Source organism: Schistocerca cancellata, chromosome 1 (assembly GCF_023864275.1).
Source record: "Schistocerca cancellata isolate TAMUIC-IGC-003103 chromosome 1, iqSchCanc2.1, whole genome shotgun sequence".
Lineage (NCBI taxonomy): Eukaryota > Metazoa > Arthropoda > Insecta > Orthoptera > Acrididae > Schistocerca > Schistocerca cancellata.
Genome location: NC_064626.1, coordinates 388,057,448 through 388,081,205, shown reverse-complemented (window position 1 = coordinate 388,081,205; position 23,758 = coordinate 388,057,448). Strand labels below are relative to the sequence as shown.

The 23,758-nt window shown below is 38.9% G+C and overlaps 1 protein-coding gene across 4 annotated transcripts in view; it reads left to right on the top strand.

Annotated features, from left to right (window-relative positions):
• The window catches only part of LOC126175377 (dihydroxyacetone phosphate acyltransferase), a 134,272-nt gene that overhangs the window by 19,930 nt on the left and 90,584 nt on the right, over nt 1-23,758 (top strand). For all 4 annotated transcript variants that reach the window (XM_049922159.1, XM_049922152.1, XM_049922168.1 and 1 more), the window contains 5 exons: nt 8,776-8,979; nt 9,071-9,222; nt 12,138-12,513; nt 22,918-23,055; nt 23,153-23,299. In XM_049922159.1, the coding sequence (XP_049778116.1) occupies nt 8,776-8,979; nt 9,071-9,222; nt 12,138-12,513; nt 22,918-23,055; nt 23,153-23,299 (1,017 nt within the window). The remainder of the gene's footprint in view (nt 1-8,775; nt 8,980-9,070; nt 9,223-12,137; nt 12,514-22,917; nt 23,056-23,152; nt 23,300-23,758) is intronic.

Sequence of the window (23,758 nt, the reverse complement as noted above, 5' to 3'; positions counted from 1 at the left end):
CCCTTCAGCATATCCTCTCTTCTCGCTATCCGCCAGGCCTCAATCTCCGCTAATTTCAATTTGCCGCCGCTCATACCTCACCTGTCTTTCAACAACATCTTTGCCTCTACTTCCGCCTCGACTGACATCTCTGCTCAAACTCTTTGCCTTTACAAATGTCTGCTTGTATCTGTGTATATGCGGATGGATATGTGTGTGTGTGTGCGCGCGCGAGTGTATACCTGTCCTTTTTTTCCCCTAAGGTAAGTCTTTCCGCTCCCGGGATTGGAATGACTCCTTACCCTCTCCCTTAAAACCCAAATCCTTTCGTCTTTCCCTCTCGTTCCCTCTTTCCTGATGAGGCAACCATTGGTTGCGAAAGCTTGAATTTTGTGTGTATGTTTGTATTTGTTTGTGTGTCTATCGACCTGCCAGCGCTTTTGTTTGGTAAGTCTCATCATCTTTCTTTTTAGATATATTTTTCCCACGTGGAATGTTTCCCTCTATTATATTCATATCATCGAAAAAAATATTCTGTTTGTTATTTGTTCTCAGACTTAGTCTGGCTGTCTGTGAAGACCCCTTTTTCTCATGAATGTCTCGATGTATTAAGTAAAATTTTATGTTGTCCACTGAGATCTGTGGACCTTTGATGGTGTAGAATATTGAAGTTTCTAACTCAAAGCAATCATAAGATACAGACATTTATGTCACATAATTTTATACATTCAAACTCGCTCATTACAACCTGTAGGGTACTTCCCGTTGACCTAGAATCATGAAATGTGTCAAGAAGTAGGGCTTCACAGCACAAGTAATGGAGAAAATCTGAATATTGTGAAGGATGAGCTGTGTGTCATGGAATGCGTGGAACCATCAGTGCACGAGCTCTATTCGCTTGTGGCCAATTTTTATATATGATGTAATTTCTTGTGTTGTTGTTTCCTGTTGCTTGTAGACAACTTTATCAAGTCATAGGCAGTTCCTGTAATCCATATCCATATACTGCAGACCACTGTGAAGTGCACAGGAGGGGTTATTTACCACCATACCAAGTATGTATTAGGGATTTTCCCCATTGCATTTGTGTATGGAATGCTGCAAAATGACTCCTTAAAGGCTTCTATGTTGCTGGTAATTAGACTAATTTTGTGTTGGGGGGTCTCTACGGGAGAGACAGTTGTGAGGCTGAAGTATATTCCTAGATTTCTCATTTAATATTGATCCTTGACACTTCGTAAGGATACTTTGAAGGATAGTTGGCATCTGTGTTGAAGTGTCTGCCAGTTTGGGTATTTTGTCATTTTTGTCAGTGAAACAAGCCTCTCACCATTTGTTCTTCCCTGAAGTGTATGTGCTCAGTATTACCTGTTAGACCTGTCTGACACACTTGATCCTCAGGATCCGTAGCTTGTCAAGTAATATGATGATCAGTGAAAAATGCTCCTGTTGGAACACAAGGAAGATGGATATGTTCCTCTTCAAAAGACTTTGACAGAAAAGTGTGGAACCAGCTGTCTCATTCCACGTTCCTCACCATAAATTTTGGCATTCACACCCTTTTAACACAGAAATTTCTAAATGCTTTTACCCAGTCTCTCTTTGTAGCTAAACCTTCATTCTCGGAACCTCCCTCTCACTGCCACTGTCTGTATATGTTGATCTCACACTGATTTCTCCTTTTCCTCACATTGAGTTAGAGTATACCTCACTGCCATTGTCTCTTCTCTCACTTTCACTGTCTTCTTTTTTCTTTCATTCCCACTGCCACTGTCTCCATGATACTTGGTAGCTCAAAAATTATAGATGCGCCTACTTATTCTTTCCCCTGTACTCACATGTTTAAAATTTTAGTGCAAACTGCAGCCATCCCCATACCTACATGTTAAAGTTTGCTGGTCTGGGAAAATCCAGTCTCTCCAAGCCTATGTATGGTCTCTGCTCATACATATTTTTCATTTCCACTGTCTACACTATCTTTTTCTCCCACTGCTTCTGTCTCCGTCCATCTTTCTTTCTCTTTTACTGCCACTTTGACTACCCCTCCATCACTGCATCCTCTCCTTTTATTTCCCACTGGCACTCTTTCAATTCTCGTAAACAGCTACTGTTTCTCTGCTACTCTCTTTCAGCACAAGAAAGTGTGAATATGTTTACACGTGAAAATGTTTGGTAATGAAGATGGAATGAGGATTGAGGCAGCTAGCTCTCCCCCTTTTCCTGTCAGAATCTTTAAGAGGAGCATATTTATCTTTTTCTGTGCTCCAACACCAGCATTATTCTGCCAGTTTCCTTCTTTTTCCCTTTTACAGCAGGATGTGCTGCATATATAAAATTAATTCTGTAGGTCAGTAATGTTTTGACAGTTTATCTACTTTGACACACTTATGTACTTCGACACATATGAACAACAAATAAGTACGCATAATGTAAGGTTAACACAGAATCATATGCTTTATATTTTGGCTGAATAGTTTTCCCATTGATCACAATTCTTTAAAAATGCCCAGCTTATGATTTGTATATTAAGAGTAGAAATGTTATTAGATATATTCTATTGAGTTTGCACTCCATCCAGGTCTGCATAATTTTTGGTAGTCATTTTAAATTCTTTTCAGAAATGTTAAGAACTTCGTCACTGCAATACTGCTTTGGGCATATTTGTCTAGGTATCAAGTTCCCATTATACAGAGGCAGCATGTCATAAAATTTTATTGCTGGAAAAATTGCTGACTAAAAACACAGTTTGATGACCTCGGAACTCTTGCGATGACCCTAGAACCCTTGCCGTGTGTTCACATGTCACTTAAAATTACATTTATGCCTCGGACCGGATATTACATCCATAAGTATGATAAATTTGAACCCCTGTATCTCAGTAACATTGATGATACTGGAAAAGTTTCAGCGTTCCCCGACAATAACATCTTAAGGAAACTTGGTAAAAGTTTTGATGATTTGCTGTGAGTAGAAATTATAGGAGTAGCCATTCCCCCAATTGGCATATTTCACACCCAAATTTATTTTTTTGTGTGGTTTCCTCAGGAACTGCCCGTGGACAGATGGTGCTTTTATAAGCAGCCAAAGGTCCACCATAGACCACACCTAATGCAAAAGAACCAACCAAATTTCTCAATTTGCATAGGCTGGAGGAAGTGTGTAATATGTAAATCTTGACCCTGTACTGTAGGGTAGCTACGGTATACCCTTTCTTCTGGTAGTTAAGCAAGTGGTCGCTAGGCCGAGGACTATCCAAAAGGCTTGCCCCTTATCTCTGTGATCACTGGAACCTGAGACATGACCCCCTGCAAGACACAATATCGTGCAGTTTTATGGGGCATATGGATACTGTGCACTGACTGGTGTTGATAATGTTAAGTGATTTTTCAATATGTGCTATCTGTTACTATTACTATCAATTAGAAGTGCTACAGGTACAGATATTAACTTATTCTGCATGAAGCTATTTTAATTTTTGAATGTGTGTTAGTGCCGAGATGTCATTTGCCTAGTACAGATAACTTGCTCAGTTGCTTTTGGAAAACTGAGAGTGATCAGTAGTTTTCAATTTGTGTTGTGATATTTTTAGATTGAGTGGTAACTACCTCAGAATTATATCATTTACTGCTTAACAAGGCATAAAACTGGTTGTTCCTAACCATTTTAATATGCTATTAGACAGCTTATCATAGCCTTGCAAGTTCAAGTTTTTTTTTTTAGACCTGTGTACATGATAGAAAAGAATTGCAAAGTCAAGGAGGAATTGTGTGACATAAATGAAAGTTGGTAGGCATGTTTCTCCATCTGGGAGATGAGCATTCAAATTCCACACGAGTCGCACAAGAGTGGTGAAATTAGTGCCACTATGAGGATTCAAATCAGGCTTGCTTTAAATACATGCTGTAATGATAGTGAGTGTTAGTTACCTTTGAGACTGAAAATGGGGAATTGATGTTAGTCAAGAATGCCTGTAAGCTGACAAAGATGCCAGTATCAACACCTCACTGAGTTTGAACTAGGTCGTGTAATAGGGCTACAAGAAGTTGAACGTTCCTTCTGTTATATTGCAGAAAAACATGGCAGGAACGTAGCTACCATACATGATTGTTGGCAGTGGTATTCACGAGAATGTATGGTCGCAAGATAACTGGGCTCCGGACGACCACTTGGCATTACCAAGAGGGAAGACCATCTTGTTTGGCATATTGCTCTGGCACATTGCACTGCATCTGCAGAAGCAATTTGAGCAGTAGTTGGCACAACAGTGACACAATGAGACCAGTCGAGGGCCTCCATCAGTCTGTCTGAAAGCTAGATGCACTGGACCTACATCTGGATTTGTGGTCTGGGGTGCAATTCCATATGACAGCAAGAGCACTATTATGGTTATCCTATGCACTCTGTCTGCAAATTTGTACGTCAGTGTGGTGATTTGACCTGTTGTGCTGCCATGAACAGCATTCCAGGAGGTGTTTTCCACAGGATAATGCTCTCCCACATACACTGTTGTAATTGGATATGCCCTACAGAGACCCTGTATCGACCGACCAAGTGCAACAGACATGGAACTTCATTCCACAAACTTCCTTCAAATGGAATGCCCTTGTACCTATGCAGTTGATACTGAATGTTGTCATTGATGTTTTTTCCAATGATGGAAAAATCCTCATTAAAAATGTTCAAACTGATACTGGCATTTTACAATACACACTTTAAATTTCATGGTAAGGTCACAACATCATATGTACTTAGAATCTCTAAAGCTATCTAGAACTTTTGAAACAGCTATGCTAGTTGAATAAGAAGGGCCGCTGCAGCTGTTTCAAATAATAAGGACTTGACAGGTGTTGCAAACTATATTGCATCATCAGGTGTTTATAGTCAGTCCATGAAAACAATCTGTTTACAAGCCAGTAAAAGCACATACCCAAACATTCTCATCAAGGTATTTAAAATTTCTAACTCACAAATGGACCCCATTCTTTGTTATGGACATTTGCACACTTGTGAGTTAGAAACTTTAAATATTGTGAAGAGAATATTAGGGAATGTGCTTTTACCTGCTTTGAAACAGATAGTTGTTATGGATGGACTACAAACATATGATGATGATGATGCAAATATAGTTTTCAAAACCAGTCGTGTCTGTGAATAAGGATTTTAAACAGTCATAGTGGCCCTTCTTATTCAGCAGGGAATACTTTGGCTGTGGTTGCTCTACATTCAAAATATGTTATTGTGTTATTTCGTTTTCTTAAGATTGCACCTACGTTTGTAATAGTTGATCTTTGTAATGTGATGACAGTTTCTTAAGTTCTACCTTCAGTATTGCATATTTTTAATTTTTTTCTGGCTATTTCACTTCATGATTTATCCAGTTATGTTTTTGTATTTTGTGAAAGCCCTCAACTTCAAGGCACGAGGTATTGAAGCAATAGTAAGCCAGATGCAAATTGATTGAAAGTATTGCAGTTCTTTTCTTGCCATTATAAGCTTTTGAACATAATTTTCAACATTGTGATCATGGGTGGTACTTTTTTTCACAACTTATTTTTTCTGTTGACATGATGATTTTCAGCTTCCATATGTACTGGAACTCCATGGTGGTCAAACATGGCATGCTTCAGAACTGATGCATTGGATATGTAGTGAGCCACATTATTATAATGTTGTCAGAGCATGATTTCATCCTTATAAAGTCTCTAGTGGGTCCATTTATCAGGAAATTTAAATTAAAATGATCTATACTAGCAATATTTTTAGCTGTAGTCAGTAGACAGCATGCCATGTTTCTTTATCTCCAGTTAATTTAACGTTTAACCGGCCATATTCTTTGCAATGTTTGTGGTGTGTTTCAAAAAGTGGGTCATCAAAATTTTCACAGAAAATGTGTAGGCTACCATGGGGATGTCTGTAGAGACCTATGATGATTAAGTTCTCTTTCCCTTACTTGTTGGTAACTGCTACAAATTCTGTATTATGTCTGTTCTTAAAATGCTTACATTTCTTACATAATGATTGCTTCCTCTCACAACAAAGATTGCTACCCTACCACCACCACTCTGTTTTCTGCTTAAAGCAGTGCAAAAGATTGTGGAGTATTGGTGACACACACCTCATAATTCATTTGTATGTTAGTGCTCATTTGTAACTAAAGTATCAGGTTTGTTCTCAGCTTGGGATTAACTTTAAAGACATCAGCAGCATTTGTAGCGAAGAAGATAAATACAGTATGGCAGGATCTGATAAACAATGGGGAAGTTCTCAGCAGCATTGCAGTGAGCAGTATGTGCAGGGGTGGACTGCTACGTACTCAGCCACTGCATTTGTATGAGCACTAGAACGGGGAGAGTGGGGAGCCATTGCCATGACTGCCTTTTACTGCCAGGATAGATCCACAAATAGCTCCACAAAACTCAATTTGATAGTAGGTTGAGTATACTTGGGCCCATCCTGGAAGGACTGGAATGAGAAAAGATCTGTTCTGACCCAGGATTGAACCTGGGATTTTCAGGGCCAAACTCTGGCACTCTACTCTCTCTGGTATCACACACCAATTCATTTTACTAGATGAGACAGTGTGTGAGGAGGAGTGTGTGTGTGTGTGTGTGGGGGGGGGGGGGGAGGAGAGTTTTGTCCTTTGGCAGTTCTGCCAATGTCGTTAGTGATCACACTGTCACATCTACCATCTTTCTTTTCATCACCATTCTTCATCTCTGAGTAGCACCTACACCTAGTATCCTCAGTCATTTGTAATGTATATTCTTATAACTTCCCATACTATATTTGAGTAGCCCAGAGGCAAAAGCCACTAAATGCATTTTTTGTAAATTTTGAGATGAGTGCGCTACCATACAGATTTTTTTCAGCAACTACATGATCAAATAAGTTTTAGGGTGCAAAACCAACTATACGCTATTGAAAAAGGCTTTAGAAAATTTTGATCAGTTGCAAAAGCCACTAACTGAATGTTGTCTTTGGGTGCAAAGCCTGCAAAATATCCAAAATTCGCAAAACCTGCCAAGTTCAACAGGCATGGCAGTCACCGTGCCATGTCCAGATACAAATTTTCTACAATATCTTGTGATGTCAGAAAGTGATGATGTAGTTAAAAAAAGAATCTAATGTTGAACATTCATATTTGTTATCTTTTTGACCTTAAGGAAGTCAGTTTTTCCTGGTGAAATAATGTGACCTTTGTATTTTTATATGACAGATGTGTAGAATTTTCTGACTTGTCTTTGAAATAAAACATATTCTGTTTATATTCACAATAATTAAACTCCACATTTCTGTCATTTCTAACATATCACCGAATATTGGATTTTGCAACTGAATGTTTGTTTTGTAATTGGAGTGATACATTTGCAAAACCTGCTAATTACATAAATCGGGTGCAAAAACTGCCAAGTCAGTGTTTCACATAAGATTTCAGTGTATGAAACATAATCTGGGCAACTCATTTGCTCTCTGTGGTTCTCTCTAGTACCGTGGAAGTTATTCCCTGATGTATTAACAATGTTTTGTCATCATATCCCATCTTCTGTTTGGTATTTTCCATATATTTGTTTCCTCACTATAGTGACCTGCTGAGTGGTGGACTAAGTTAGTGACTGATTGGCATGCTTGATGTAACACTGTTTACTGAACAGGAACTAAGCCAGTACAGTTAGAGGACAAAAGTCCATGCATGAAATAAACTGAAAATATCCTTCAGTGACCATTGAAGAATACAACAGAGTGACCTTCTGGGTGTGATACATAGCTGGTGCCCACATAGATGAAGTTCCAGTTGTCAGGAGAGGTGAGAAGCGACTGGGAACCTGGAAAAAGTATGGGACGGCACTGTCGGTTGGGTTGCAGTGCTAGCAGGCACTGCGGTCTGTAGTGCAGCCTCACAGCGTGGCTGGCAATCTGTCTGGATGCCGGGGTTAAACTGGCTGTCGAGAGGGTCAGCAATGACCTGAGGACTCACATGGGGGAACACAGGCGTGCAGTCATGTGGACACATGATCGAACATATTTGAGTAGGTCCCCCACAAATACAGTGCTGTTTACTGTGGTCTACAGGGGGGGAGGGGGGGGGTGAGAGAGAGAGAGAGAGAGAGAGAGAGAGAGAGAGAGAGAGAGAGAGAGAGAGAGAGAGAGACAGAGAGAGAGAGAGAGAGAGAAAATAGTAATCCTTTATAGAATTTGGCTGTTTGGTATTTATCATCCGTTTTAACTATTTGCCGTGCAGGTTTTTATTTAAGAAAAAATGGCTTTTGTTCCATTGCTATAGAAAATTGTGTGTGTGTGTGTGTGTGTGTGTGTGTGTGTGTGTGTGTGTGTGTGTGTGTGCGCGCGCTCTTTTGTTGTCAGGTTCCTTGCCTATGTCTCCACACACTATTTTCATTTCTTAACTTATTAATTTGTTTGACTTGGAAGAAAGGTGCTTCAGATTAGAATCTCATTGAAACAACTACCACTATTTCCTTTTGAGACAAAAACAAAACTAAATTAAAAATTCCTTGAGTCGAGCATACAACTTATACAGTATGTTAAAAATGATCTTTCTTGTTGTCATAATAAAACGTAGTGTGGCAGTCTGCAAAGTATTTCAAGCTGACCTCATATTGATTATTCAGTGTAAGTTAGTTGCTAGCTGTGTAAAGCGTAAAACTGCTGACTTCTTTTTTTTTTTTTTTCATTCAGTTTGTTTAAATTACCTTATCAGAATTCATCTGCTGGTTTGTTTAAATTACCTTATCAGAATTCATCTGCTGCTATACATGTGATATAAGATTTTACTTTCAGACTTCCACTCAATGTGGCTTATGGGTCGTTTACTTCGAGAAAGTTGTGCGTTTTTCATGCGGCGTTCATTTGGAAAGGATAAACTTTACTGGACTGTCTTCAGTGAGTATGTTCAGAAATTAGTTACTGATGGTGATGCAGCGATAGAATTCTTCATAGAAGGGACTAGAAGTAGAACTGCAAAGTCACTGCCACCAAAATTTGGTAAGCAACATTTTGGGAAGAATATGTCCACTTATTATTAAATCATTAAAATGAGTGCTTTGCATGAACTTACATCACTTTTAACTTCCAGGTTTCCTGACAATGGCACTAGCACCATACTTTGACGGGCGTGTTCCTGACATCAGTATTGTTCCTGTTAACATAAGCTATGATAGAACTTTAGAGGAGTCACTGTTTGCATACGAACTGCTTGGAATTCCCAAACCAAAGGAGTCTACATCGGTATTAAGGATATATATTTTTTATATCTGATTATGATTTCTGTTCAGTGACATAACATTAGTTTTTCCATTACTGATTAAAATTTTTGATCATAAGTTTGAAATAGAAACAGTTTTTATGAACAGAAATATAACTTTAATAATAAGTCTGAAGGATTATAGAGAAACAGAAAAAATAAATGAAATCAGTAGGAAAGACAAAGAAAAGGCAGAACAAAAGGACAAGACTAAAAAAATTGCTATAATTTTAGGTTTTGAAAAATAGCACATTTAGAATAAGTTCTCATCCGTAAAGTTTTGGGGAACAGGAAAAACTAGGTGATTAGTCCACATGACACATTTACTGAAACAGGTACCAAGGTCACAAACATTGTATCACAGAGCTGTTGCTCGTGTTCTCTCTGTCTATGGCTGTTCATCAGCATTGACAGTGTGGTTACAATACCAATATCGACATCTAGGTAGTGGTTGCACATAAATGGGTGTGCAACAGGAGTTGTTTCACAAGGAGCTCTTTTGTTAACAGAGTAGATCTTAATAGTACTCAGTGGTTAGCACTCTGGACTCGCATTCAGGAGGATGATGGTTCAAACTTGCGTCCGGCCATTCTGATTTCCCTATGTCACCTCAGGCAAATACCGGAATGGTTTCTTTGGAAGGGCACGACTGATTTCTTTCCCTAATCCAATGGGACCAATGACCTCCTAAGGACAACCTATATGTGAGGATGGTTCCTGTGGCAGTACTCTGCAAGTTTCAGTTGGTCACAAGCATGCTTATTTGGGTTTGTGTCAACAGGATACTATAAGCCATTCCATTTGGTTGATTCTTTCCTCCTGGAAGTAGATGCTAATGAGGTGGATGTGATATACGTGGGCAATATTAGCTTGAAAGGTGAAGCCAAAATATTGACTGAACTGGACAGTAGGTCACTGAAGGGTTTTGTCCAAATACTGCACAGCCTCTAAATTACGTTTAGTAAAAATGGGAGACATTCAATGTCTGTACATGATACTGGCCCAGAAGAATAAGTGATGACTACTATTATGTTGAGCTTGGGTGCATGCGTGATAACTAGTCACCTCCACCCTCTTTCAATAGTGAGACAAATCTTGCAGTTGTTGATGAAGAGACCCCAGTGTCACTTATCCAGATTCCATTCCACATGTCCCCATGTGTATCCGTGAGCACCCCAAGATGCTGGGGTTTTGTAATGTTGTTGTTATTATTGGATGCCTAGGGGGGGGGGGGGGGGAGATTTATAGTGTGGATATTTTTGTGTACTGTCTGGCGTGGCACAGCCCTCCCCGTTGCCTCCAGAAAGACAGCAGGCCATTCTGTTGTATTTTCTTGGATGTACCTGCAAGTCATAATTTGAAGGTAGTGGCCATCAGTGTAACAGATCTCTAATGTTTTTATGTTTCATGATAGTGTTTGAATCTTCAAATGTGGTGTATGCTAATTTGGAGGGATACCACCACTGCTGATGATCCTTGGTGATAATGTATGCATGATTTACTGTTGCGATGGCTCTTAGAGGCACACTGAGAGATTGAACTGTGTACACAAGCTGAAGTGTGATGTTAATGATTGGTGACGTACTGTACTTTACCTCTGAACTGTGCTGAGAATGCAGATTTACTTTTACCTCAGTCACACGTGTAGCTATATGCAGCAATTTCTCACAGTCAAAAGGATATTGAGATAGAGGTTTGTGACCAAGAAGCACAAACTATGTGTATCGTGAGGGTGGTACACACTATTTTTATTTAAATGGTGTGAGTGGAACAATACATATTTAAAGTACTGGACACAATTATCAACATAGCATAAAGAAAAAACAAACTATGAACTGTGTTTATTAAAAAGTTCTAAACAAATCTGAGGAAGTAGGTTAATTAAAGAGAGCAAAAATTACAGAAATGTTTAAAGTTATCAGCACATCCAACACATTTACACTAAGATGGCTGATGTATTCACATCTCCTCAAACACTGCAAATATACTGTTAACGAACTCCATGGAGGACTCCATTGAGGTTTAATAAATCACACAGTTGAAAAGTGCTGTCAAGTCAGGTGATGCAGTTCAGCAGTCAATAAATTTGTCATCACATTTTCAGTGCTTTATAGCAGGCATGGACAGCCTTCGGTGTCTTGCAGACCTCATTCATATGCTTAAGCTCGTGAGCCATCTAGACATGCGAGGTGACAGCAGCGCTCATAGCACATGAAGTCAGAATTGTAGCAGTCATGATGTTAATGCTTGTTGGATAATGCACCAATACGAATGGCACCCCTTTCCCAATACCTTACACCAGCAAGTTGTGCCTCCTGACATGCGTTTGTGAGAGTACATTCATTTAATGTTCACCTTATGTTCAGATCCTTATCATTCATTTATGTTTCGTGAATTTTGTTTCTTTACTTACAACATTTTCCAGTAGCTGTCTTAAAAACTTACATGGTATAATTATTTAATGCCTTATTCTCTTTTTCAAGAATATGTTTCTGTGAGCCGAATTGAAACACACCATGGGCCAGATCAAGCATGCTGGCCACTGGTTGCCCACTCCTGCTTTATAGCAGTGTTTCTTGAGAAATCCGCACAAGTTCCTATCCTCAAGGTGTTCCTATAATCATCCTTTGAATTAAACAGAAGTTTTTGTTGTCATTTTGAAACTCTCGTATGTAATAACAGATTTATTAGAATTAAAGATATTTAATTATTAAAAATGATTAATTAAACATAAGTTCACTGATTCATTAGTCCCATTCATTAAAGGTTATTACATGTACTATTCATATTAACATAATGTTTGCAGGCATAATGGGTACAATTATTTTTTGCTCCATGTATCTTTTATTTGTTTTGATTAAGTCAATACTTACTGTTAAAATAATTGAATTATGTGCAGGGTTTTGTGAAGGCACTAAAGCTGGTGAATGAGCACTATGGAAACATTTATGTCGAATTTGGAGAACCAATATCTGTGAAATCCTTCTGCCAAGAAAATGGGCGCTCTGATCCTCGCCTCTGGCGTCAGGCTGTACCGAGAGAGGTGCCAGCTGCCGTGGATTTGGAAGCAGCAACTGTTCAGGAGTTGGCCTATAAAGTTGTACATGCTCAAATGGCTTCGACTGTGTTAACACCCTTTAATGTACTGGCTATAGCTCTGAGTGGCAGCCTCATGTGGAAGGCAGATGCTGCACCTTCTCTGACCCACATTGCGAGGGAGGTTACATGGCTGTGCTCTGTGCTTGAAACACTTGGTGCTCTGGTAGACTGCAAAGGTACAGTAACTTTGATGCTTAACTGCTATACTTTGAATGCTTGATTGATGGAATTCTTATTGAATTGAGACCAACAGACTTGCCACAACATTCTGTATATTTGATAAAAGTTGTGTAATTTGACTAGTGTACATAAATGTGCAGTGCAGTAACCAACACATTATTTTGTAATTAATAAATAATGTAGTATAGAACCATTACAAAAAGAAGTAGCATAGACAAGGAAAGGTTATACCTTTTAATAACTTTGTTAGTTGTGATTTGGTTTGGAGCAGACTTCAGTTACTCAAATTCTTTGTTTGAAAATTTGTTGCAGTTTATTGCCCTCTGCCATTGGCACAACTGTGCAATTTAATAGTTTGATCCTCTCCTTTTTTTCTCTTTTCAGTCAATGTTTTAACATGAACTAGCCTTCTCTCTCATGTTGCTGCACATTGTCGCAATCCAAGACCCTTTTAGTAGTCATTTCCTTGTATTTCGTACGATATTTTGATTTTTTTGTTCTGATATCCCCAAATAAAAGAAATATGTTATTAATTTACATTTTTTGTTCCTCTCTCTAAGTCCGAACAGTTCATTATGTTTGTGAGAAATTATAGTGTGTGAGTGAACAACGATATGTAATACTTAAATATTGTTCTTGTGAAGAAGAACAGGATATTTCTACTTAAATGTTGTAAGTAAACATAATAACTAACATTAATGGTGCTACTGTGAAAGAAAATGGTGGCATTGCTGTCATTCAACATCTCATGAAGTTATTTGTTTATGGCACTTACACCATATTTATAATGTGAGAAAGCAGAATGTGTGCCTTGTGATTCATTTATTCATTGTGTTTTGTAAATATCTTGATTAAGCAGATCCTTCAGGGAAGTGAAATGAGTCAAGTTATACATTAGCGTGCAAAAGCATCCACTGCAGGTTGCAAGCATACAGTACACTAACATTGTGCAATATTGTTGGATAGGTTAAAAAAAAAAAATCTACTCACCGAGTGGCAGCAGGAGCAAAAACATATAAAAGTTAAGGAAATGTACAGACTTTCTGAGTCAGTAGCCCATTTATGGGCAGAAGGATAGAAGGGGAAGGAAGAGGGAAGAAGAAATAGAACTGGGGAGGTGTAAGAGATGGAGAGAACAATGGCAAAGTCACCACGAACCCCTGGTCAGGAGAGATTTACAGGATGGGATCCTTCTCTTCCCATCTGGTGAAGGAGAGTTCTGGGTTTTCGGGTGACTTTTCCATAGTTCTCTCCATCGCCTAATCCCATCAGTCCTTTTGCTTCATCCCTCTTCCTTCTCCTTCAATCCTTCTGCCAGAAGGAGGACTTGCATTCAGGAGGGCAACAGTTCAAACCCGCTTCTGGCCATCCTGATTTAGGTTTTCCGTGATTTCCCTAAATAACTCTGATGAATGCCGGGATGGTTTCTGTGAAAGGGTATGGCCGATTTTCTATCCCATCCTTCCCTAATCCGAGCCTGTGCTCCATCTCTAATGACCCCGTTGTCGACGGTATGGTAAATACTAACTCCTCCTCCTACAGAAGATGGCTCCAAAATTTGTGCATTTCCTTAACTGTTGTATGTGTTTGCTCGTGCTGCTGCTCGGTGAGTAGGAGCTTTTTTTTTTTTAATTGTCCAATTATATTATATTTTCAGACATTGATTATTTTCATTGATATAGTAACATTATGGTTAGTGCTTACACTGATAAGTGCTACAACTCCTCTTCTGCTACTCAGTTGCTACTATGGGCATTTTGTTAATCAAAATTTATGTCTCATATTCCAGGTATTCTGATAAATTGAAGAAATATCTAACAGGTAATCTTTTACTTTGTTTTTGAACATTTGGGGCCAATTTCCTGTCTGGTATCTGTCATTAAGCAGTTATACATTAGTTCTGAATCCTAGACAGGGACATATAATCTAAATGGAAATAATCTTTTTTTCTGATATTTTAGTTCTTACTTTCACTCAGATGTGAATAATAGGATTATTATTATTAACAACATGATCAATGATGTTTGGTTATCAGCTTGGATAAGAATGTGTCTCTCATTTGACTGTATAATGTTCGCTGTTTGCAAAACTTCTGATGTGTTAAAAATGTCACCTGGACTGGGACTTGAACCCAGAACCTAGACTTTCATGGCAGTGACCTTTACTATTTGAGCTATACAGGTGTGACTCACAGTCCACCCTCATGTGCCTCAGTTCTGCCAGTTCCTCTTTCTTACTTGCTTAACTGAATAGCTCCTAGATTTCTCCTGGAAGTTGTTTGTTTCCAGACTGAATCTTTTAGTCTGCAGTAGAATGAGTACTACTTTGAAATTTTTTGGTAGATAAAACTGCATGCTGTACTTGAACTCGAACAGGAACTTTGCCTGCAGTGGACAATACTCTGAATTTTTTGAGCAATGCGTAAGGGGCAGTCAAATCTAAATGACACACACTATATGATGAGCATGGTGGGGCCTTTGGTAACACAAGTAGGTGTGTTTGGAGGGTGCCCTCTTGTTGGAATTGGGAAGGAACAGTGCGAATGTTCACCATTGTGCCATTTATCTATTAGATGTGTTCTGTGTTAGGTCAGCGAGTTTGTGTGCATCTCACTTTACTATTGAAGCTGGGAAAGAAGAATAGTGACATGTAATGTGGTTTTTGACTGCAGAAGGAGTGTCTGGAAATGAAATTCATGCCCAAATGTCTGCTGTTTATGGCGAACACAGTATGCCATGTGCATGTGTGTTTGCATGGACTAAATGTTTTCGAGTAGGTCTTGTGTGAGGAGTCCGCAGGACAAGCTCCTTGTGTCATTACCCCTTCTATCATTACTGTGGTGGATGCTGCCTTCAGAAGTGACCAATGATGTGTGATGGAAGACATTCATCTCATGTTGGGCATCGCTCATAGTACTGGTCATGCTGTCAGGACAGAGCTTCCAAAGTTCCAGAAAATTTGTGTGCAGAGGATTCCCCACAACGTGATGGAAGACGAGAAATTGAACAAAATGTTGACATCACTACAGCATTAGAAAAAAATATAACAAAGAAGAATATTATTTCCTGTCCCATATTACCATGGAAGATGAAAGATGGTGTCATCATTTTGAGCTGTAGAACAAGTGTCAGAGCCAACTATGCAATGGAAGTAGGTGGATTCACCCCCCCCCCCTTTTTTTCCCAGAACACAGAGTCACAATTAATGCATGACACTTTGCAGAACTAGAAGTTCTCCATCAGGTCCGAATGGCCAGGAATCTTGATGGATGACATCATTCTGTTGCAGGATAATTCACGCCCACATGTCGTCAAGGTTGCAGAAGTTTTGCTGGGAGGCCCTTACACATCCTTTATAAACTCCTGATCTCTCCCTATGCAATTTCCATATTTTTGTAGACCTGCTCTGGGCAAAGAGGTGCATGCCTCTACTAAGTCTTATTAATATTCTCTCTCTAACTGCTCAGTGAGCATTGTTGGCAATGTGTCCTTCGTCCTCAGTTGCGTAGTTCAGGTTATGGCCCAAACTGTTACCACTCCCTCCAGTAATGACTATATGATCTTTTTTACCAAGAATTTTTCTCAGTGAGCCTTAATCATAGGTAACATCATGGAGTTATGCACTTGGCTTAAAAGTATTAGTTGTATAGATCCTCCCACTCTATAGCCATGGTGCAGCAACTGTGATATATTTTCAGTGGAAAAAATAGTCAAGGTTGCAATGACAGAAGCAGCTTTATTTATGCATTTTGCATTTTCGAGTCATTTTCAGAAATTATTTAGAAATTATGGCTACTTATAACTAATGTGTTACTCGCAGTTCTGAAAAAAATTCTGAAGATGCCTCAAAGAGGCGAAATGTGTTAGTAAAACTTCTGCTGTCGTTGCAACCTAGATTGTTTTATTTTCTTACTGAAAATTTTAGTTACTTGGTATTTACTACCCTGGGAGTTTTGTACTGAGTTGGGCATTGGCTACCTATGACTGTTCCCTAATTGAATGACACTCTTGGTCAGTGTAACCTTCTGATTACTATTTGCTTTGACATACACTTTTCTCCCTTTTTTGTCTGGCTGTTCCTTAGCTCCATGGGTTGCCTGTACATTTTCGTGCACAGTCTCCAGAGCAAAGAGTTTTTTTGGAACACCAAGAGCGAAGGGAATGGACTTGAATCACATATTGAGCGTCTTGCATGATGAAATGGTGAAGGTGGCACTGTGCCACACTATGACGTGGTGTGAGTGAGAAGGCTTCAGTGAAAGTGAAAAATGAAGAGTAATAATAGCCCCTCTAAGCCAGTAATAGTCTCTTTCAAAAGAATTGTTGCATATGGGCTATAGTTTGTAGACAAAAGTGAGAAAAATATTTGTACTACTGCATTAGAATGAACCAGTGCATGCTTGTTGCTTCTTACATTGTTTCTAAATTTTCAGTACAACTGACTACATTTGACCACACTCTAACACTTAGTTGTAAAATACATGGTTGTTACTCCAGGGAGACACTTTACTCCGCTGAACTGTTCATAGATGCACTTACGCTTATTGATGGGAAACTATATGTACTCATTGTTAACATGGTGGATGAATTTACTGTTTATATTTTTTGTGCAATATGAGGGATTTGCAGGCACACAATCCCATTATTTGGACAATACTTTTCTGGGACACTTGAATTTGTTGAGATTTGCTGTGCCAGTCTTTACACACATGAGTAAATTATTTCCCTCTTACTTTTACTGTTGCATGTAATGACAGTTGCAGAAAATATCAACAAATCCATCTTCATGTTGCAGAAACTCTGTCTCCATTTTGCAGATTATAAAGTCTGTGAGTAAATTATTTTATATTGTATCTTCTGATTATGTACGCCACACTGTCATCACCAAGAGGTGTATGACGGGGGTTATTTCATTTAAAGGTTTCTTATTGTTCCATTCACAGATAGCACAAAGGAAGAACAATACTTTTACACCTTCATGTGAGCTGTTATTTTCCTAACTTCATGTATGTGAACTCTGTGAGGTAGACACACAAAAGACTGAGGAATATTCAAAACTGCTGACTTCAGAGATGATACTTGCAGTTTTCCAAACACGTCCTTGCAACATGTAAAGCTCCTTTCTTAGTGTGCCTGCCAGATAATTTTTAACATTTTTATTACAATCTCTTGCCACTAAAACAACTGTAGGATCATTCAAGGACAGTTGTTGCATTCCCTAAAAGTTTAATGTTACAGAACAAAGAGTAACATTTTTACTTGCAAGTCAAAGCATTTTACAGATTGCTGTATGCCATTTGCACATGTACACCCATGCGCTGCCCCCCACCCCTCTCCCCCTCCCGCCCCCTCCTTCCCCCGCGAGCATGGGTGCGCGCTCTCTCTCTCTCTCTCTCTCTCTCTCTCTCTCTCTCTCTCTCTCTCTATGTATAACATCAAAATATATTGCAATAGTGCAATAAATTTAATTCTATTAGATTATGCATTTGGAGCAGCAGCAGTTATTCCATGTTCTTACTTCAAGTCTGCTGCACTTAACATGGTCTAAAAATTCTGCTTCTGAATATAAGGAGTTATCTAATAAGGATGTCGTTAAGGATTTATAAAATGGTGATAATTAGGAAATAACTTTTATGTGACAGATATTTGTGCATTTGTGTAGCCCTATTTATAGTGGGTGTTTTGCAGGCTGATGTCCTTCCTGACTGGAGATGGAGTTTTGTCTTTTTCCCTGGTATCATGTTCATGCAAATAAAATTTTTATTCCTATCTTTTTAAATTCTTTCTCACTTATTTACATATTTCTAAAATAAAAATTGGGTGGATTGAAGACTTCTGCTGTAGGGCGTGCAGGAATCTTTCATGCGTGGTGTATTGCTCCTTTTTGGGTCAAGATGATGACTGAAATAATGGTTGTGTTACACCGAAATACAGTCTGATACTGTACAATGCTGTGGAATTAGACAAAGTATGCAATTCAAAAAGAATGGAAGCTTGCTCTGTATACAAGTAAACATAGGCTGTAGGATAATTTTTTCAGTGTCACATTTGTTTTTGTTTGTGTGTCTGCCATTTAAAATAATATTCAAGCCATATGCTGAGCAATTTTGTTTCCTTTGAGGATTTAATTCTGCTGAAGTTTGTCACAGAGGTGTTGGAGGCATCCCCCTGTAAACAAAAGTTCGGAAAAGTTGTTTTGGATGTATTTATTATTAGCTCATTTCCTTCAAACAAGGCATTCAGCTGGTCTTTAGCTTTATTCACAGCTTTTTGTAGTTGTCTTGGGATTTTCTCTTTAAGAAGGGTACTAGTGTCATCTGCAAACAAGGTATTTAATTGTGATTTAGTGCTTAGGTTGGGTTGTTTATGTACAGAAGGAAAAACATAGGCCCAAAAATGGATCATTGAGGGACTCCACTTTTTATTACACTTGCACCCAAGCAATATAATCTAGTGCTGTTATTTAGTTCATGTGTAAGTATTGCTTCCTACTTCCAGATTGTTAAGTACGAGGAAAATTTTTTTAATACAGTGCCTCTAATACCACACTTTTGAAATTTTACGAACACTATTTTGAGGTCCATGATGTCAAAAGCTTTGCTTAGCTGTAAGAAAATAACAACAGCATTTTGTTTCTTGTCCATTGCTTCTAGAACGTTTCATAAAAAATTATACATGACGCTAGTCATGGACTTATTTTTCCAGAAACCAAGCTGGGCATTAGTGAGGATTTTGTTCCTGTCCAGGAATTTCATTAATTTGTTATACACTGCTGGGCATTAAAATTGCTACACCACGAAGATGACGTGCTACAGACGCGAAATTTAACCGACAGGAAGAAGATGCTGTGATATGCAAATATTAGCTTTTCAGAGCATTCACACAAGGTTGGCGCCAGTGGTGACACCTACAACGTGCTGACATGAGGAAAGTTTCCAACCGATTCCTCATACACAAACAGCAGTTGACCGGCATTGCCTGGTGAAACGTTGTTGTGATGCATCGTGTAAGGAGGAGAAATGCGTACCATCACGTTTCCGACTTTGATAAAGGTCGGATTGTAGCCTATCGCGATTACGGTGTATCGTATCGTGACATTGCTGCTCGCATTAGTCGAGATCCAATGACTGTTAGCAGAATATGGAACCAGTGGGTTCAGGAGGGTAATACGGAACGCAGTGCTGGATCCCAACGGCCTCGTATCACTAGCAATTGAGATGACAGGTGTCTTATCCGCATGGCTGTAACGGATCGTGCAGCCACGTCTTGATCCCTGAGTCAACAGAGGGGGATGTTTGCAAGACAAAAACCATCTGCACGAACAGTTCGATGATGTCTGCAGCAGCATGGATTATCAGCTCGGAGACCATGGCTGCGGTTACCCTTGACGCTGCATCACAGACAGGAGCGCCTGCGAAGGTGTACTCAATGACGAACGTGGGTGCACGAGTGTCAAAATGTCATTTTTTTTAATGAATCCAGGTTCTGTTTACAGCATCATGATGGTCATATCCCTGTTTGGCAACATCGCGGTGAACACACATTGGAAGCGTGTATTCGTCATCGCCGTACTGGTGTATCACCCGGCGTGATGGTATGGGGTGCCATTGGTTACACGTCTCGGTCACCTCTTGTTCGCATTGACGGCACTTTGAACAGTGGATGTTACTTTTCAGATGTGTTATGACCCGTGGCTCTACCCTTCATTCGATCCCTGCGAAACCCTACATTTCAGCAGGATAATGCACGACCGCATGTTGCAGGTCCTGTACGGGCCTTTCTGGATTCAGAAAATGTTCGACTGCTGCCCTGGCCAGCACATTCTCCAGATCTCTCACCAACTGAAAACGTCTGCTCAGTGGTGGCTGAGCAACTGGCTCGTCACAATACGCCAGTTACTACTCTTGATGAACTGTGGTATTGTGTTGAAGCTGCATGGGCAGCTGTACCTGCACACGTCATCCAAGCTCTGTTTGACTCAATGCCGAGGCATATCAAGGCCGTTATTACGGCCAGAGGTGGTTGTTGTGGGTACTGATTTCTCAGGATCTATGCACCCAAATTGCGTGAAAATGTAATCACATGCCAGTTCTAGTATAATATATTTGTCGAATGAATACTCGTTTATCATCTGCATTTCTTCTTGGTGCAGTAATTGTAATGGCCAGTAGTGTACATGATTCTTTCAGTGATTTTGGCAAAACCTGATAATAAAGAGACTGGTCTACAGTTTTCTAAATTTGTTTTGCCACCATTTTTATGAGTATGGATCATTTGGCAATTTTAAGACAGCCAGGAAAGGTTCTTGTCAAAAAGGGTGGGTTGATTATCTCTGCAAGATGTGTTACTGTATTTATAATTCATTCCTTTACGTTGCTCTGGTGATTGTTTGATCTGCCTCTCTTATTACTGATTACCGTATTTACTCGAATCTAAGCCGCACTTTTTTTCCTGTTTTTGTTATCCAAAAATCCGCCTGCGGCTTAGAATCGAGTGCAAAGCAAGCGGAAGTTCTCAAAAATGTTAGTAGGTGCCGCCACAACTAACTTCTGCCGAAATTTTAAAAAAAGGTGGAAGACAAGCTTTTTCTCTCCGTCCCGAGTTTCGACCATTTTCATACATTATCCAACATAGTAAATACAAATTCCGTATTGTTCATCTTCGAATGTAGCAGAATTTCAATGTACTACGAAAATACGACTGGCAAGACTGTGTGGGATGTTTGTCAATATGGCCAACTCTACGTTCTGAATTTTTTCCTACCTGTGAGAAGAGATGGTTGCTAATAGGAACCTGATGAAATGTTAATCACATGCACTATTCTCTTCACCATAAGAATAATACGAATATAAACATTTTGCCATGTATTCTTTCGTGTTTGCTGCTATCTCATTTAAATCCTGTCTGCCTAATAAGCTACGAAACTAGAGACAACAGCAAACGCGGAAGAATATACGTATCGTGTCATGTTTATATTCGTATTATTTTTATGCCTAATAGTGATACAGTCAGAAATTAAGCACGGCAACTGACTAGATTTTTAAATCTAAGATGACTAATTTCTGTGCAGAATTTGATGTACTAAAGAAGCGGCCGCAAAGATTTTCAAACAGAGAAAAATTTTCGCCTAACTCTCGTTCAGAACATGTTCTATCATACGCAGTCTATTATTTGGTTCTTGTTGATCATTATCAAAGAAAGCAGCAGTGTAAGTAACAATAAATAGCAGTCTCTTGCCATTGTTTTGCTAATGAGATGATTCCTCTCTTCTTTTTTTTTTAATTGTAAGCGGCGGTAGCACGCACAAAAGCAAGCCATGCCGCGAGCGGCGACAGGCCGTGAACACGCACTATCAGAATGCGACAAACAGTGCATGACACAGTACAATAATGCATTTTCAGCTTAGAGTGGTGTAAACACCTATAACAAAGAAAACGGCAGTTATCAGATCAAAGCAAAATAAGCAATCGATTCAAACCAGACGAAGCACGTGAAAAAGGAAGGGTACCCATATAAATACTGACGGAGCGCCTGACGCATAGCAATGGCTACCTGGTAAAGTTTAACTGCTAAGCTTACGACTCGAACCAAACTACTGTAGCTGTATCGTCATTCATTCAACTTAAATTGTGTCTCATATTACAATGGACCAACTTTGTTTAGATTTGGAGGTGCGGCCTAAAACTTTTCTCTCCTTTGAATTTCGAGTCTCATTTTTCAGGTGCGGCTTAGATTCGAGTGCGGCTTAGATTCGAGTAAATACGGTATTAGATTTTTGTGTTGTCTGTTTAATACTGCCAGAAGATATTCACGACATATTGTGGGCCAGTAATTTTCTTGTTGTCATAGTTCAGGCTGATATTTTTCTTTCTGCATTCTTTGGTAACTTAATGAATGTGTTCCTCTATTTCAGTATGTGTCTTTTTGGAATTGTTTTATAAGTTAGTGTCCGGTATGTGGTATCTTAATTGCCTCACCTATTGCTTGACCATGTCTAGTGTTTCTCAGGCCCTTGATTAGGGGTCATCAACTAACATCACAGTTCTAAAAGAGAGATGTTTTATGTGGATAATTTACACTTTTCAGCCAGAACATTATGAGGTACTTCCTGTGGTGAGAACAAGTAAGTTTGAGTCATATGCAAGTTAGTGGCAGGGTACAAAAGCTATATTAACTGGTGCTATAATACAGAAAAATCATTCATTTGATTTCATGTGAAAAGCAGCTAATATATTTGAAGTTAACAAATTGCACAGTATAGTGATCAGTTGTTGAAGAAAATGTATTGTTGTAATAATGAGACTTGATGGAAGTTCTTGTGCTGCCAGTAGCAGCAGTATTTATTAAAGTGGACAAATCACATGTAGTGTAGTTAAAACATTATCAATTTCTGTTTTACAGGCCCAGCAAGTACAGAGGAGGTCCTTAGAGAGTCACTGACAGTTCATAAATCCCTGATAACATTAACCCCATATGATGATCTGGTTTTAACAGATATAAGTATTTCTCCTCGTGAAATTAATACTGCTAATTTGAAAGGTAATGTGTGTAATCATTTTTTATTGAGCAAAATTTAATTTTTTGAAAAAATGCTTTATTACCAATTGTTGCTGTTGTAAATAATTATTTTGAACAGCACATTCACTATCACACAAAACTATGGGAATAGCAGTGCCACTGATAATGCTTCAGCATTATGTCAATCCTGTGATGCACTACATTATTGGTCCAGCTGTGGTTACAGTTGCTATGCAAGCTATGCCTGAAGCAGAGATACAAAAAGGTGAGTTCTTTTAATGAAACAAATTAATTACTTTCTGGTGTCCTGCTTATTCAGTAAAACTACAGACAGTTGAGATGTGTAACACAAAGTAAAAATGTGAAAATCTAAATTGTGTTAAATGTGGACAAAAGTGAGAGGAGCAACAGATTCTGGCTGGGTCAACTACACCGTGAAATACTGAGCTCTAAATATTTAATACTTATGCTCAGACTAACAAAAAACAAAATCAGAATATATCAGAAAATGAATAGAGTGGTGTAAAATGACAACTTGAATCCTGTAAAACACACAATATTTCATGTTGTTTCTGGCCCAACTGTAACCTAATCTGTTGGTGAATGTAGACATTTTTCCAATCAGATATTAGAGGCATACAGATTTGTCATTCAGGTATGCTAGTCCACTTTGCTAATTAAGAGTACAAGTCATTAAAGAGTGGTATTCATTTTTTATTATCTT